The sequence below is a fragment of the Lepisma saccharinum genome, chromosome 24 (assembly GCF_977018435.1).
Source record: "Lepisma saccharinum chromosome 24, izLepSacc3.1, whole genome shotgun sequence".
NCBI lineage: Eukaryota > Metazoa > Arthropoda > Insecta > Zygentoma > Lepismatidae > Lepisma > Lepisma saccharinum.
The window spans coordinates 38,276,536-38,293,691 of record NC_139252.1 but is presented as its reverse complement, the minus strand read 5'-3'; the positions used below and the strand labels follow the sequence as shown (position 1 = coordinate 38,293,691).

Genomic DNA, 17,156 nt, shown 5'->3' with positions numbered 1-17,156 from the left:
AGTCGTATTCAAAAGTGTAACATAGAAATAATACACAACATTTACAAATTGTACATTTCAGTGCCACCTAGTGTCAAATGCATAATTCTTCACTTACCCAAACTGCAGCGAGAAGTACGTCATGAAGCTCACCAGGGTGTAATGAAGCAATGGCGGAACAAAGAGATCTCTGTTCTGTTGCCACAGCAACAGCAGGACTTTCCGAAAGGAGTGTTTAGTCTCTGGCTCCTTCATTTGTTCGTTACTGCTTTCAGCCAACAGCCGATCTACCTAGGATGGATGAAGAATTGAAACCCAGAGAAACTCTGTGACCATAGCGAAAACATGTTTTGGAATTTAAATCTCATTTCTCTTGCAAATGTAATGGCTCATATTTTTAGTGTTTACAATATTTTTACGTTTGAGTTGGTGTTATAAGTCCACTTTATGCACAGTAAGGCTAATCGGGACTGGACCTACAGTTTAAAGTGGGATCCGAACCACTATGTGCCTCCACTGGGTATCGAACCCGAACCCTTGATTACAAGGCAATGACGCTACCACTGCGCCATCGGGGAGGCTCCTGCACATTGAGATTATTTGTTTTCAATACACTATATGCACAGATAGGTTAATAGGGACTGCACCTATACGTGAGGAGTTTAAAGTGGATCCACCTGGGACTCCTCGATTACAAGGAAGAAACGTTACAACTGCGTCATCGGGGAATCCGCTGCATATTCTTTATTGTTTATCGATTTGTTTTATTTTACTTCGCTTTTCTTGCCACTTTTGGCTAATTTGTGAAGTGGGGATGAGTGAAGATATAATGAAATTGATGAATGGACACTCACAAACATCCATGCCCAGGTCGGGATTCGAACCCGGGACCTAACCACTCTGCCACGGGGGGCGGCCCCTGCATACATATGGCGATACATGGAGGTAGGCCCCCACATGTACACAATCTCGGTAATTTGTTGTCGTGATGTGATCAGCACCACGCTCCGGTAGCCTTCATCTCCAGATTTGCCCCCGGGTACCCATTTATTAGAGGTTGGGTGAACCCCAAAGCCTCCCCTCTCTCTCTCTCTCTCTCTGTGTATGTGTGCATTGATATCGAAATATATTAACAGTCAGTTCTTCATATAAACTGGCAATCAAATTTAAGGGTTTAAGAGATACACTATTAATTTTAAATTATACAATACTATGTTACGTAAATCATGCCACAAAATAAATTGTTAAATGTTAGTATTTACATATTACATGGTATTAGAAGGTTTCTTCTCTTTTGCTTATTACAGTATCCCCTACAAGCATTTGCACTATTGCGGATTGAAAAGGAACATTTGCGAACAATAGATGATGATGCGATCGCTGGTGTTAACCAATGGAAAACACTAGAGCTGTGACGTGCAAGGTAAGTAGCAATTTTCCATTTGATTGTTCGCCATATTCTCGAGTTTGGTTTCCTCAGGCAGACCTTTAATCTTCCCAACTGTTTATCATCACTGTTGGCAGATGACGACAGTGTTTTAACAAATGTTTTTCGCTTTTCTCTTCTCCTGTCTGAGTTTTAGTGTATTTTTACCTTTTTATTGGGTTGTGTTTATCCGGTCCCCTTACAACAATGCACTATTAAGTTTTCCCAAGGGGATTTCTTAACCCTTAACTAAAAAGAAAATTAGATAACGGGCTATTTCTCTGGATATATTGAAGTGTGCAAGATGGTCTTACGGTCAGAAACGCCCAACAATTTAATTTAATCTGCTCTACTGGTAGTAAACAGAACGCGTATTTACAAACGCTCTCTTCTAGATTCACAGCAAGTATTACCTGCTTACCGGGTACGTGTGTGCCTCCCTGCCTGTGTTCACCTTGTAGATCCTCTTGAATATCTCGATGGCCTCCTCGTTCCTGCCCTTGGACATGAGGAAGTTGGGGCTCTCGGGAAAGAAGGAGAGCGAGATCATGGTGATGAGGCTGGGTACAGCACAGAGGGCCACGAAGATCCTCCAGGAGTTGTACTTGAAGGATGGGGATTCGTAGCCCCAGTCCCTGGGAATCACGAGCCATGCTAAAACTAGAAGAAAAGTGGTACTAGTTTATGTTCGAGGTTCGCCATTGAACTAAATACTTCAATAATTCAATAGTTTTTATTCTTGGCCGAGGATCAGCAAATGCTGATCTACAGAGAGGCCACACGGAAAAGAAACGTGAGCCAAAATTGTCTGCGCAATTTCCCCCTCCACCGGTTCAACTGCGGCCGTAATGAATCATGCTAGACTCAGGCCGTGTCCGAAAGATGCAAGACCGTACTTGAAGCGAGCATCCTCCGAGTATGGTCTTGGAGTGCGGTCTTCAAGTCGTGGACTGGAAGTGTTGTCTTTCGAATTGCACTTCGACTGCAGCGCCAAATACGATCAGGAGATAAAACTGAGTACTCGTCGTTTTCCTCGCGTTTTAAGCACTTTTCTTTCACCATAGAAATCACGTTGCATTTTCAAATGTCCGTACACATACATTTCCAGACATTAGAAGAACTATAACCAACAACTTGCTGGCCCATAACCTATACAGGGTGATTCTAAAGGTAGGGTACAAACGAAAACCACAGATTCCTCCCATGAAATAGAGACGAAAGTTCCCCTTCCACTTTGCCGAGAGATGCCTCCGTGAGGAGCTAGACAACGCCGAAAACGTGTGAAAATGAACTTCACACCGCTGTACAGCCAGTACCAGTGAAGATAGAAAGGCGGAACAAAAGAAGTCAAAAGGAACACCAAAGTCGTCCATCCGAAAATCACCGTTACTGAAGCAGTGCAGTCGAGAAAAGTAGTGCGGGGTTGCAGAACCACGGGAGGACGACGTAGGACGAAGAAACACACCGAGAATGCAAGCAAAGTGGTCCGTGACACTCGACAGGCAACTATCGCGTTCATGGTTCAGCCATGGTGTTTGTTTGCCGCTGTGCAATTGTTACTTCATGCTTCATTGCTTCTTTTGTCCCTACCGTTGTCGATCGATACCCTTTCCCTGCACTTGTGTTGCGGGACACTCCTATTTCCTTTGTGGAACCCCATGCGCATGCGCTGCGCAGCTGCCGCCTGGTGATTTTCGGATGGGCGACTTTGGTGTTCCTTTTTACTTCTTTTGTTCCGCCTTTCTATCTTCACTGGTACTGGCTGTACAGCGGTGTGAAGTTCATTTTCACACGTTTTCGGCGTTGTCTAGCTCCTCACGGAGGCATCTCTCGGCAAAGTGGAAGGGGAACTTTCGTCTCTATTTCATGGGAGGAATCTGTGGTTTTCGTTTGTACCCTACCTTTAGAATCACCCTGTATATCTATAGTGGGACCGCAAGGAAAGAAACCTGCGCAGAGCCTCACCGCTCTGGCTGGTGGGGAAAGGACAGAGGGGAAGGGGCCTTCATCGCGGCTCACGTCAGTGTTGCCAGACCTATTGATTTCTCGGGAGAATTCCTTAATAAACTATTTCTATGGCACCTCCAACGTCCTGCTCAAAAACACGTTTCCTGCTCATCTTACTTGAACATGGAGGGGAGAGATAGAGTGGAACTCCACTCAGCCATGAAAAGTGCTGTTTGAACTGTGAAATTATGCCAGACGATAATCAATTTGTGCTAGGACATTATTGTTATTTTATTTCTATTATTACATTACTATTTTTAGATGGCTGTATTTTATCCCACCCTAAACTCTATTTCTATTTTAGTTATTTTACGTCGCTTTTGTGCCTCTACGGGTAAGTACGACAATATGGAAGAATGAAAAACTCATGAAATGGATGAAGTGACACAAACACAGTGAAACGTGTTATGCACGTATACATGTATCTATACGTATATATGTGTGTGGGTGTTGTGTGTATGTGTATTTCTACAGATGAGGAAGATAGGTGGCACCCTAGCATAGGCGTTGCTATCTTGAATTATTGAGGAAGACATGCTGTATAAATCACCAATATATTTCACACACGTAATTCATTTTCTCATTATGGTGCAGGATGCGTGCCAACCCCTAACGATACCTGTACACCTAACACCAACAGAAGGCAAATTAATTTGTTATTGTTAGCATTCGACTTGAAAGATTGTGGAAAATGAATGTTGACATAAAAGTACCTATTATTTCACACGTATGAGTTGATTTCAGTCACAGTAATTTACTTCCATTATTAAAAATAGGGATGTAGGAACGTGATAATTTCAAACTCAACTGGTGTTTTCTGAGAGGGCAACATTATTACGGGGTAATATGCCTCGGTTTATCCGCCTGATAAAAATACATTGTTTCCGCCTCGCTGGAAAAAATCTGTGGACGTCCCCTTGCCCCCCAGTGCGCACGCCTGTGCCGCCCCCGAGAAAGTTGTTCATCTGCTACTATTATATCATCGGATTTTGTAGCAGATCTTCTGGTTTCCTAAGGAACAATCTCCCGATTTTTTCAAGTCTGACCTGGCAACACTGCCCCGAGCACCGATAACGGCAGGGAAGATGCGCGAACGCTTTTAACGGAAGTTTTTTTTCCTTGTGATCGAGCTATACCTGTGCTGCTCGCTTTCTACCTCCGTGATTTCAAACAAATGAGCAACGAGTGCGGAAACTACGTGACCTAGTCACCAACCATCTGTACTGCACGCTGTGTACTTGCGTGCTTCTGTTCTTGGCGCTTTTGAACTGTACTACGTGACGTCACTTCCGCCAAGACCATACTTCAAGTCTGTACTTTGTACCTTGCGGACAGAGCCTCTGTTTCTCCCTTCCAAGCGCGAGTGTGATGAACAGGAGCTGTGGATCTGCGGAGGCTCTTTTGCCTGTGGTTTCACTATACCACCTAAACCCATATAGCAGATACAGGAAGCCGGATCTCTGGCGGAGGGGTTAGCACATCGCGCTACGAGGTCCCGGTTTCGAATATCGGCCTGGGCATGGATGTTTGTGAGTGTCCATTCATCAATTTCATTATATCATCACTCATCTCCATCTTAGCATATTAACCAAAAGTGGCACAAGAAGCGAAGTAAAATTAAGCAAATCAAGGAATCAATCAAACCACATACAGGAAAATTACAAGATACTACAGGTATGAAACAAAAAATAACTTATTTGAAAAGCTACTACTACTATACAGGGAAATGACAAAAGAAAAGAGACAGTAGAGGGAGATTATTTCCATAACATCTTTGGCTGGTATGCATTAGAAACTTCGGAACGAATCACAACTCTCGAAGCAGCCAATTAACCAAGCGAGCCGCTGACGTCATCTCAACCCAGAACCTATCGCAATGCCACTTGCTCAGGCTCCACACACCCACTAGGCTCGCTAGACAGACTAGCGTAGCCCGCTGGAGATGTTCCGAAAGTAATTCGACTCTACGCGTGTGCAAATAAAAGACAGATGTAATAATAATACATATATTATTACTTAGCTTCAGTCCAGTTTAAGGTAATACCTACAAGTTGTGGCAGAATTAATTGGACAGTTTGCAATTCCAAAACTATGTATTGTATTATAGACTGATGATCAACCACGTATATTGCTGCAAGGTACATACAACAGCATTTCATTTGGTGTTTACGATTTGAAAATAATGTCAGTGAGATGAGTTCCATTGTTCTGGAAACATATCATTGCACGCTGCATAACAGATTTCATCGTATTGCGCAGCATCTCCAGTAGAATGTTCTGAATTTCAGATCTTATGGATTCCGTCAGCGCTTCAGTAGTGTGGGGTCGATTCACGTACACCTTTTGTTTTAAATATCCCCACAAGAAAAAATCGCATGGAGATAAGTCTGGTGAGCGTGAAGGCCATGTGCAGTCACCATTACGTGACATGACTCTCCCCGGAAACATTTCACGAAGAGTCTCCACATGCGCTGTGGCGCCATCTTATTGGAACCATACCATATCTACTGAAGGCTTTGAACTGCTTCACTAAATAACGAGTGAAACAGCGCGCGATCTATACGTGAATGTCGCTAATTTCAAACTGTCTAATGAATTCTGCCGCACCTTGTATATTTTTCTGATAATTCACAGGAAATTTCAGTTTCAATCGAATGTGGTCTTATTTGGCTTCTGATAATCAATCAAGTAGTATAATTGATTCTACAGTGCTCGTATAACCAGGACACTTATAGCGTAGAAAAGAAGAGCTCATATGATTAAACAGCCCGATTTGCCTACACTTAAAACTATGCCAAGATGCCCTTATTCCCCATTTCTTCAAGTGTGATATGATCTCAATCCCAAGAATCTTGAATCCTAGTGTAGAAAAGAAGAACCCTCAATAGACAGATTTGCCCATCACTTAAAACTATGTCAAGATGCCCATATGCCCCAATCGGCCATGTGTGTACATATTTAAATCTAAAGAATTTTGAATTCTAGTGTAGAAAAGAAGAATCCCCCTCAGACAGATTTGCCCATGTGTGTAAAAGATACATCTCTCAGTTTGTTGTCCATAAACTTGTCAAAAATATGCCCCCTCTTGATTTTGTTTTGACTATACTTAAAACTAGGGCAAAAATGCTTATATTCTCATCCTCTACAACTTACAGATCAATACAATAGGACAAGGGCAGGCAAGCAAATTGGTTTCATGTTTTTTCTAATCTTTGATCAGTTTCATGTCCCGGCCAGCAATAAATTATGCACGCCTGGGAGATTTTATATGCTTGCATGCATGAGATAAAATCTACACTGTGCCCTTTCAGGGAAAATTCCCCATACATGCCATCATGTCATTGACTCCAAGGGAAATTCTTAGTAAAAAGAACATTGGCCTTTTGCATGTTGTCATATATGCCTGAATTGGATTCAGGTTTTGCCTTGTTCTGATAATATATACCCGAGTGAGACTTACAGAATATTCATTGCACAGTTCAAAGTCCAACTTTCAATTGTATTTAGCTGATATAAAGCTCATAACTCCTGGGTTCTGATGCTCAATAGAATATGGACATAGTCCCATGGCTTGTTGCCTTGTAAACAAGAGCTCTGGGTTTGAGGCCTGGTAAAATGTGAGGCCTCCCCCCTGATTGCAAAGTGTTAATATTGTTGCCTTGTAAACAAGAGCTCTGGGTTTGAGTCCTGGTAAAATGTGAGGTCTCCTCTGATGGCAAAGTGTTAATATTGTTGCCTTGTAAACAAGAGCTCTGGGTTTGAGGCCTGGTAAAATGTGAGGTCTCCTCTGATTGCAAAGTGTTAATATTGTTGCCTTGTAAAGAAGAGCTCTGGGTTTGAGCCCTGGTAAAATGTGTAAGATTGAAATACATGTGGCAAAATAATATCTCCACACGTGAGATTTTGAGAATATTTACTGCTAGCTGATATACACCTGAGGTTTGAAACCTGGTAAAGTGTGTTGTACAACAGCATAAAAGAGCAAAACTATTTTATATTGGGGATCACCAGAGCCTAGTTATTGCTGTTGTTTGGGTATAAAAGCACCAGTTCAGCCACTAATTGCTGTTATAATTGTTTTGGCATATTATCCATAGTTCTGTTTTTTTGGACCAGGAAATTTTATATAAATAAACAATAAAAATGCCAAATCAAAAATATTGCAATCAGTGTAATAAAAATATATCTAGTTCTAATTGGTCTAGACACCGGCATATTTGTGACCCTAAGAAATGCAGAAAGGCCACAAAAATGTGTCCAAGATGCCACAAAATATTAAGCAAGGCTTATTACAAATGGCATAAGTGTGATTTGTTATGAACAGTCATCAACATTGCCCTCACAACCATCTACATCTGGTCTGAAAAGGAAGCATGAAACACCTGTTAATGCTGGACCGGCAAAGCAGCCAGGCTATGCACCACCTATCCATAGCAGTTTTAATGGCCAACTTAGGGATTACCGGTTTGTAGCAGAGCCAAAATGTGACATTAAGAATTTTTTGAACAGTATAAATTCTGATGTGCAGGCAATTCTAAATGCACAAAATGGCTCTTATAAGCTGTCCCTCAAATTGTTTACACAATATAAGAAGCCAAATGGCACAAAATTTACACAGCCCCACATAACAAAAACTGTAGCTGTATATTCAAATGCAAATTCAGACAAAATAATAAGCAGTTTGATAGATCAATTGAATATTAAACACTCTGAATTTGCTGCAAAAGAATCAGGATGGAGCCTATGCGGATCTCCACACAAGCTCTATGTTAATATTTCTGAATTCAGCCCATTGCAAGGATCTACTACATATTTGCCATTACCTGCCAATATTAAAAACAAACAAGCCGTGGTTAATATAAAAAATAATGATGAGAAATGCTTTTTGTGGTGTATTTTAGCTGCTTTGTATCCAGTTTCAAGGCATCCTCAGCGAATAAGTTATTATAAACAACATGAAAATGATTTTGATGAAGCAATGGAGGGTTTAGAATATCCAATGTCTGTTCAGAATATTGATAAATTTGAAAAAAAAGGCCAGGAATATCAATGGTAAACAATTATCTATTAATGTATTTATTTGTTCTACTAGAAGTGGGATTTGCTTGATAGTACCTCTCAGAATCAGTACATTTGATGATGATTCTCCTGTTCCGATTGATCTGCTCTTAATTGAAGGGGATGATACCCACCATTATACTCTGATACGCAGTCTTGAAGCTTTAGTCAGAAAACAACTAGACAAATCCAATACAATATTTAAGTTGTGCAGAAGATGTTTAACTGTATTTGATGGTAAAAAAATAATAAATGGGGTTTGTGAAGTGAATGCAGAAATTGCTAAAAACAAGTTAATTGAGCATCTGAAATACTGTGGCAACCATAAACCTGTTCATATGCTTATGCCTAATCCAAGTGAAAATGCCAAATTCAAAAAATTTGAACCCTTGTTGGAACACCCAGCATATATAGTCTGTGATTTTGAATCAAATCTCAAACCTCTTGCATTCTGTAGCCCAGATCCTGAGGAATCTTCAATTACACCATACCAGTTACATGAACCTTCTAGTTTTTATTATGTTGTTGTACAGGATGGTGTTGTTAGTAAAGAATATTTATACATGGGACCAGATGCCATCAAAGAATTTGCACATAGAATAGAAAATGAGTGCCATGACATAGCATCTAATATCTTATTAAAATCAAAACCCATGTTGCCTTTAACAGAGAAACAGATTAAAGATTTCAACAATGCAGAAAAATGCCCGGTATGTGATTCTGAATTTTCAGATACAAATATCAAGGTGAAACACCATTCTCATACAGATGGTAAATTCTTAATGGCCCTGTGTAATAGCTGTAATATTAAGATCCACAGACCAAAATTTGTCCCCATATTTTGCCATGGTGCATCCAATTATGATTTTCATCATCTGATCAGGTACAAGGGGTTTGACAAGCAGAATTTAAATATTTTAGCTGAAAATAATGAAAAATATATTGCCATTAGCAAAATAATTAAAGTTAATGGTGTTCCTATTCACTTAAAATTTCTTGATTCATACAGAATTCTGTCTGCTAGCCTGGCTACACTGGCCGCTCAATTATCTGATGATCAATTCAAAATCACATGTGCTTTGTTTCCAAATCAGGACCTGAAATTAATTAAGCGGAAGGGTGTATATCCATATGATTATGTTACAGATTTTTCTAAATTTGATGAGTGTTCTCTGCCACCACAACAAGAGTTTTACAGCAAAATCAGAGCATCTGGAATCACTGATGATGATTATCACCATGCCCAGTTGATGTGGAACAATTTAAAATGCCAGACATTTGGTGATTATCACAAGGCATATTTAAAACTTGATGTGACCCTCTTAGCTGATATACTTCAGGCATTTAGAAAATCTTCCATGCAAAATTATAAGCTGGATCCAATGTATTTTTACAGTGCTCCGGGCCTAGCATGGTCTGCAATGTTTTTAAACACTAAAATGCAATTGGATCTGATCCAGGATCAAGATATGTATCTGTTTATGGAACAATGTATAAGAGGAGGCATGGTGCAATGTTCTCAGAGATATGCCAGAGCAAATAACAAATATATTCCTGATTATGATCCAGCACTGCCATCAAATTATATACTGTATGTAGATGCAAACAGCCTGTATGGTTATGCCATGATGGATAAACTGCCATATGCAGGGCTTGAGTGGGTTGAAGATTTCAATATTGAAGATCTTAAGGATTTTGATGACAGTAACTATGGCCTGTTCTTAGAGGTTGATCTGACAATTCCTGATGATTTACACAACACATTTTCTGATCTGCCCCCAATTCCTGAGGTTGAGTGCTCACCTGGCTCTAAACAAAAGAAATTGATGATGACTCTAGAGCCAAAACAGGGTTATGTTTTATATTACAAAAACCTCCAGTTCCTAATAAATCATGGTGTCCAAGTGACCAAAGTTGGAAAAGTTTTGAGGTTCAAGCACTCAAGATGGTTGAAACCATATATTGATACAAACACAGAGCTTCGAACATCTGCAATGAGCCAATTTGATAAGACCTTGTTTAAATTGATGGTCAATTCTGTGTATGGCAAAACAATTGAAAATGTCAGAAAATATACTGATGTTAAATTAATTACTTACCCCAGCCGGAGCAAAAAATTGATAGCAAAGCCCAACTTCAATTACAGAAGAATTTATGATGAGAATATGGCACTTTTCAACATGAAAAAAACAAAGATTAAGTTTGATAAGCCTATTTATGTAGGGGCTGTGATATTGGAATTGGCCAAATTACACATGTTAAAATTGTTTTATAATGTGTTGAAGCCTTTTTATAAGGATCGTGTAAAACTGATGTACATGGACACAGATAGTTTTGTTCTTGATATTCAAACAAAAGATGTTTATCAAGATATAGCACAGCCTGCATTGCTTGAATATTTTGATACCAGTGAACATACAAAGATGCAACCCCACAACAAAAAGGTGCCTGGCAAGTTAAAAGATGAGACACTTGGTGATGTTATTGTGGCATTTGCTGGGTTAAGGGCCAAGATGTACAGCTTTGAAACATGTAGTGGCGCTGTTGCCAAAAAGGCCAAGAGCATTGGCAGAGTGACTGTAGACAAAGAGCTTGAATTTGAAGATTACAAAAATTGCCTCAAATTATGTAGCACAATCAGAACATCAGAATCCAGAATTCAGAGTGTGGATCACTTGTTGACTAGCAATATTGTAAGAAAAGTGGCTCTGGACCCACATGATGATAAGAGATGCATTTTATCATGTGGCATACATACTCTACCATGGGGTCATTGTGATTTGAAAAGTGGTAATCAATGCCCAATTACAGAGCATGATTTGAAATAAATAAACATGCCTATGAACTTATTTGGGTTCAAAAAACAGGCTATTATGGACCTGCCAACACCACAAGCCTCTTCTCATATAATATCTAAACTAAGTGCTTTGTTAATTATTCATCTGAACAGCATACTTACAGATGTTGATGATGAAACAGGTAAAACATTGTACATATTTAACAATAATTTAAATCATTACCAATTACCTGTAGGTGGTCAATTGCAATTTATTACAACCCCTGAGGGTAATGTCAAGATTTCAGTAGGGAGAAATATTTATAGAATTAAGCACTCAAACATGATTTCTGGCACTGTATATACTGTTTCTGCTGTTGACTGCTTATATATTGAGGTCCCTGGATCCTATGACAAGCTTATACCTTTTTTTATAGAATTAAGAATTAGATATTCAATAATAAATAACCACTAAAACAAAAATGCCTAATGATATATTTGGCCATACAAGACATGAAGATCACAGTGATGAGATTCTGATGCTTGATGTCAGAGTCAAGAAATTAAGAAGTGATTTGCAAGCTTTACAAACCACACTGAATGCCAGTCTTCAACTAGAAATTACAAATTTGCAATCACAATGCATGGACCCTCTTCTTAAAATTGATTCTGAACTCAAATTGCTGCTTCAAAAATATACTGACTTGGCCACATTGGATAATTTTCAAAGTTTAGAAGAAGCTGTAGAAGCTCTTCAAGCCAAATTTAAGACCCAGGCCACCAACTCTGAGCAATTGAAACAGCAATTGGAAGAGCAGATAAATAATGTCCAGACACAGCTCCAAACAATTGTCAAAAGCATAAAATCACAAGAAGATTTTGATCTAGTGATTTCCACTCTAAAGGAACAGATTCAATCACTCCAGATACCTAATCTGGACCCCTTGAACAATGCCATAGCCGAGGTTAAAGAAAATATTGAGACACTTGAAAATTTTATGAACAACTTGCCATCTTCTGATGCTTTGAGTGCAATAACTCGGAGTTTTGCCAACATTAAGCTGCAACTTGAAACATATGAAGATTTTGGAAAAATTCAAAGTACCATAACCCATCTTGAGGGTACAATAGCAGCAGTGCAAAGTGATTTGACAAATGTACAAGAATCTCTAGAATCCCGCCTGCCTGGTATTGTAGACACACTTGTCAGTGTCCAGCAACAGATCACAAAGCTTGAAAACCTCAACACTGAATCTGAGCTATCTCATTTTCATCACTTGATCGATGATATCCAAACAAAACTTGAAATTTTACAATAATCAACACCCACTCAGGCAGATATAGCCCTGCTCCAAAATGCTATGCAAAATGTGGCTGATGCTTCTGAATTAAATAATGTGAAATTGGCACTTGAATCTTTGCAAAATACTGTAACAAATCTGCCTACATCACAGGAACTTAAAAATATTAAGAGAGCAGTGAATCGCATATTGAAATCAGAAGATATCAAGAATATCCAGACAGAGATCAAACAACTTACTCAGACAGTGGCCACTCTACCAACCAATCAACATATTAATGAACTGCATGCCCTGTTTGAGGATATCAGAAGACAGGTCCATGATCTTACTGCTCAAAATTCAAAATTGGCAGTTATTGAAAATTTGCAACAAATTGTAGCTAATATCAAGCAACAGCTAGGGACCATGGAATCCAATCAAGCAAATGCTCTGTCTGTTTTTGCCACCCAGCTTCAAGAGATTGTGCAACAATACAAGAAACTTGTTGTGGACATAAAAATCAAGCCAGGCCATGATGATGTTGTTAGGACCATCAATGAGCACCTTGAATCTGTAACAAGCAGATTGCTTACAGCAGAAAAAGAAATAACAGGCATAATCGAGAATCCTAAACATACAGTAATTCTTGAATTGTACAGCATCCCCAACAAAGAATATGATTCACCATTTACACCAGGAGGCAAAATATATATGCTGTCCCCTGCACAATTTTATTACCAGTTTTTTGTTGGGGGCACACTGAGACCAATCAAGATCAAATATTGGCTACAACCACAGGCACACCACTACCCCACCTTATCAATAACAAATGCTGACAACAAAAAAAAATCACCAGTGTAGAGTTAGAGGATTTTACAGATCCCAATACATTAGAAACATCTTATGCTGAAGATGATGGCTCTCTGGAATTTCATATACAAATAGGAGACAAATTATATTTAGAAAATCCTGTAGTATCAGCTGCTGAACACCCCATAGTTGCAATATTCTTGTTTTCATATTATGTCTAGACAAATTATTGTTGATGAATTACACAGACAAGCCAGACATAATTATAAGAGACTGCCAGTAGTTACAAAAGGCATAGATGATTTATGGCAGAGCGACTTGATTGAGATGGCAAGTGGACAGCTGAAAAACTTAGACAAAATCAACAAGGGCTACAAGTATCTACTTACTGTATCTACTTACTGTAATAGACACATTTTCAAAATTTGCCTGGGCTGTGCCACTCAAATCCAAGACTGGAAAATGTGTTACAGAAGCCTTCAGGACAATCATCAATCAGAGTGGAAGATCACCGCGCTATTTGCAAACAGATAATGGCAAAGAATTTTATAATTCTGTGTTCCAACAATTTATTAAAAGCCAGTCAATACAACATTATTCGAGTTACAGTGATCTCAAGGCCTCAATTGTAGAGAGATTCAACAAAACCCTAAAAAATCTTATGTATAAACAATTTACACTTCAAGGTAATTATAAATGGCTGAATATTCTTCCAGATCTTCTACATAAATATAACAACTCGGTCCATTCCACAATCAACATGAAACCCTCTGAAGTAAATTCATCTGATGAGCAAAAATTGATCAGGACTGTTTATTATCCTAGATACCAGCCAACAACAAGAAAGGCCAAATACAAGGTGGGTGATCAAGTAAGAATCAGCAAATATAAGCACTTATTCAAAAGAGGCTTTACAAGAAACTGGAGCACTGAATTATTTACAGTGGTTCAAATTAAACCTGGGACCCTTAACACATATATAATAAAAGACCACCGAGGAGAAATTCTCAAAGGCCGGTTCTATGAAGAAGAACTCAACAAAACTAAACAGCCTGACACATATCTCATAGAAAAAATCATCCGCAGAAAAGGCAACAAGTTATTTGTCAAATGGCTAGGACTTCCAGAACACAGCTGGATCGATGCAGACAAAGTGATAATATGAGCACCTGGGATGTTATAAAAAGGCTGCCAGAACCTGAACAGCAGATTAAGAGAAATGGCAAGTTGCTGCCTGATAATATTAGATGTCTTATTGTTGGGCCATCAGCTTGTGGTAAAACTACACTAATGATTGATAATTTTTTATTGGCACCCAACTGGTTAGACTGGAAAAACCGGCACTTGTATGTTTTCTCTAAGAGCTTGGAACAATTAAAATATCAGCAGCTGATGAAGCTATATGATGGACTGGATATTGCCACTTTTGAATCAGATGTTAAGCCACTTTATGAATGTCTCGAAAATTCTGTTGTTGTGTTTGATGACATTATACTGGATAATCAAAACAAGGTTAGAAATTTCTTTACACAGGGCCGACACAAAAACATTGATTGCTTCTACCTGGCACAGACTTTTTCTAAAATACCGAAGCAGCTGATCCGAGACAACAGCAATTTTATATGTGTGTTTCATCAAGATCATACCAACCTCAAACACATACATGATGAATATGTAGGTGGGGACTTGAGCTACAATGATTTTTCCAAGTTTTGCAGTAGGTGCTGGAACCAGGACAGTTATGGGTTTGTCACAATTGATATGACAAGAAAACCCAATAGTGGCAAATACAGAAATAAAATCAACAATTTTCTAGACATTGAAACATATATAAATAACCATGAAAAGGCCAATCATTGATGATCTTAAATTAAGAGATTATCTTGTAAAAAGATTTAAGGGATGGAAATCAGAGAACCGAGGAATTTATGAACAACACAAACAAACAGAACAGCCTATTATTGATGCTATTAGTGAATTAGGTAAAAATATCAAAACTGTTACAGAGCAAAATCAAAATTTGATCACAGAGCTTGTACCTGTAGCTGCAAGAAACATATTAGATTATCCAATCACCACACTTTCCAGTATTCATACACCTAGTCCTGTTGCTCCTCGAAGAATTGAAGCTAGTCAGGATCCTATTGATTTGGGTCTTCTTGCTCAAAAATATTTAACCACACCTAAAGACAACAAAGATGAGGTCTTTGGCTTATATGCTGACACAGAGCGTGATGGTAGCATCATACATAGAATTGGCAATTTCAGAATAACATTTATGGGAGATGATGTAATTGTATATTCAGAATCTCATCTTGGAGAAAGAGGTGGTTTTGTTAAATATCCCGGCACACCTGGATTGTGGGAACTGATGACTAGGAAGAGACCTGGCAACTATACAGATCAAGATTATGAGCATTACAAAGAAATATTAATAAAATCAGATGCTCTATACCAGAACAATGATCCCACACAAAGAAGAGTCAAGTCTAGCAGTGCAGCAAAATATAACAACTTAATCAAGCCCATTTCGTCACAGATCAAGACTGGCAGTGGAATCAAACAATACAACACCCTGCCTAAAGAATTTGTCTGGGTTGATGATGTCAGGAAACTTGTAGATAGGTTATTGGTGATAGCTGGGGAGGAAAATGCTGGCAACCACAATTTTTACAATGAAAAGGTTGGAATTATGGACATGATAAGCACAAAATTGTCTAATTTTATAGTGAATGACACTAAGGGGATTGGATATCTTATAAAAAATATTAATACTCTACCACCTAAATTTTGGAATATTTCTGAGGGTCGGGGGTTGGTTAATGACATTATAAACAAGCTGCCATTTGAACTACATATTCCAGGCTATCAGTATTGTGGTCCCGGTACAAAATTGGACCATAGATTAAAAAGAGGGGACCCTGGTGTTAATCCCCTAGATGCTGCTTGCAGAGACCATGACAGCATACAACACACATTCTGATCTTGACAAGAGACATGTTGCAGACAAGAAATTAGAAGAGTCTGCATTTGGTAGATTTGTAAGCAAAGATGCTTCTTTGAGTGAGAGAATAGCAGCATTGGGGACCACCATAGCTATGAATACCAAACAAAAAGTGGGGTGGGGGCTGTGAATATGTATATAATAAACCTAGGATGAAGGCCAAGGGTCTTATGTATCAAATACCTTATTAATAGTCTTTTAACCAAAAAGCAGCGCAAGAAAAAAAATTCTTGTATTGCCAAGGGCCATGGTATGAAATTGTTGCTTAGTATCCCCCAATTAAAAAAAATTACAACAATCTAGAAAAAAATCACATGTGGGTGGATTTATATTTACTATCCCGGCCATCTTAGCAGCACTTGGGGCTGTTGGGAGCTTGGCTGGGGGATCAGCTGCCATAGCAAAAACAGTAATAGATGCCAAGAAAAATAGGGCAGAATTAGATGAATTGAAGTGCCATAACCTGGCCATGGAGAAACAAGGCAAAGGTGTTAAGAGAGCCATGAATAAGTTTAAAAAAAACAAGAGCCGCTTACAAACCAAGATATTGAAGCTTTAATCAAGCCACTGGGCATCAAAGATTTTAGAGGTGTGTACATGTCTGATTCTTTACCAGAACAACCACTCAACAAAGAGTGTGGCATTGTTAATTTGGATAAGTACAAAAATCAGGGCACTCACTGGATTTGTTATCTTAAATATTTAAAAGATGAGGCTTTTGTGTTTGATTCATTTGGAGGTGTTCCACCTGAAAATTTAGTATAATATCTAAAATCAACTAATCTTTATTACAATAATGCCCGTGTTCAAAACTTC

At 38.8% G+C, this 17,156-nt stretch overlaps 1 protein-coding gene across 1 annotated transcript in view; it reads right to left on the bottom strand.

The window, feature by feature from the left end:
- LOC145977974 (synaptic vesicle glycoprotein 2B-like) overlaps nucleotides 1-17,156 on the bottom strand; it is an 80,846-nt gene that overhangs the window by 32,490 nt on the left and 31,200 nt on the right. Inside the window, exons 6-7 of the mRNA XM_083110322.1 lie at nucleotides 1,827-2,065; nucleotides 98-270 (exon numbers count right to left, since the gene is read on the bottom strand). Coding sequence (XP_082966448.1) covers nucleotides 98-270; nucleotides 1,827-2,065 — 412 coding nt within the window. The remainder of the gene's footprint in view (nucleotides 1-97; nucleotides 271-1,826; nucleotides 2,066-17,156) is intronic.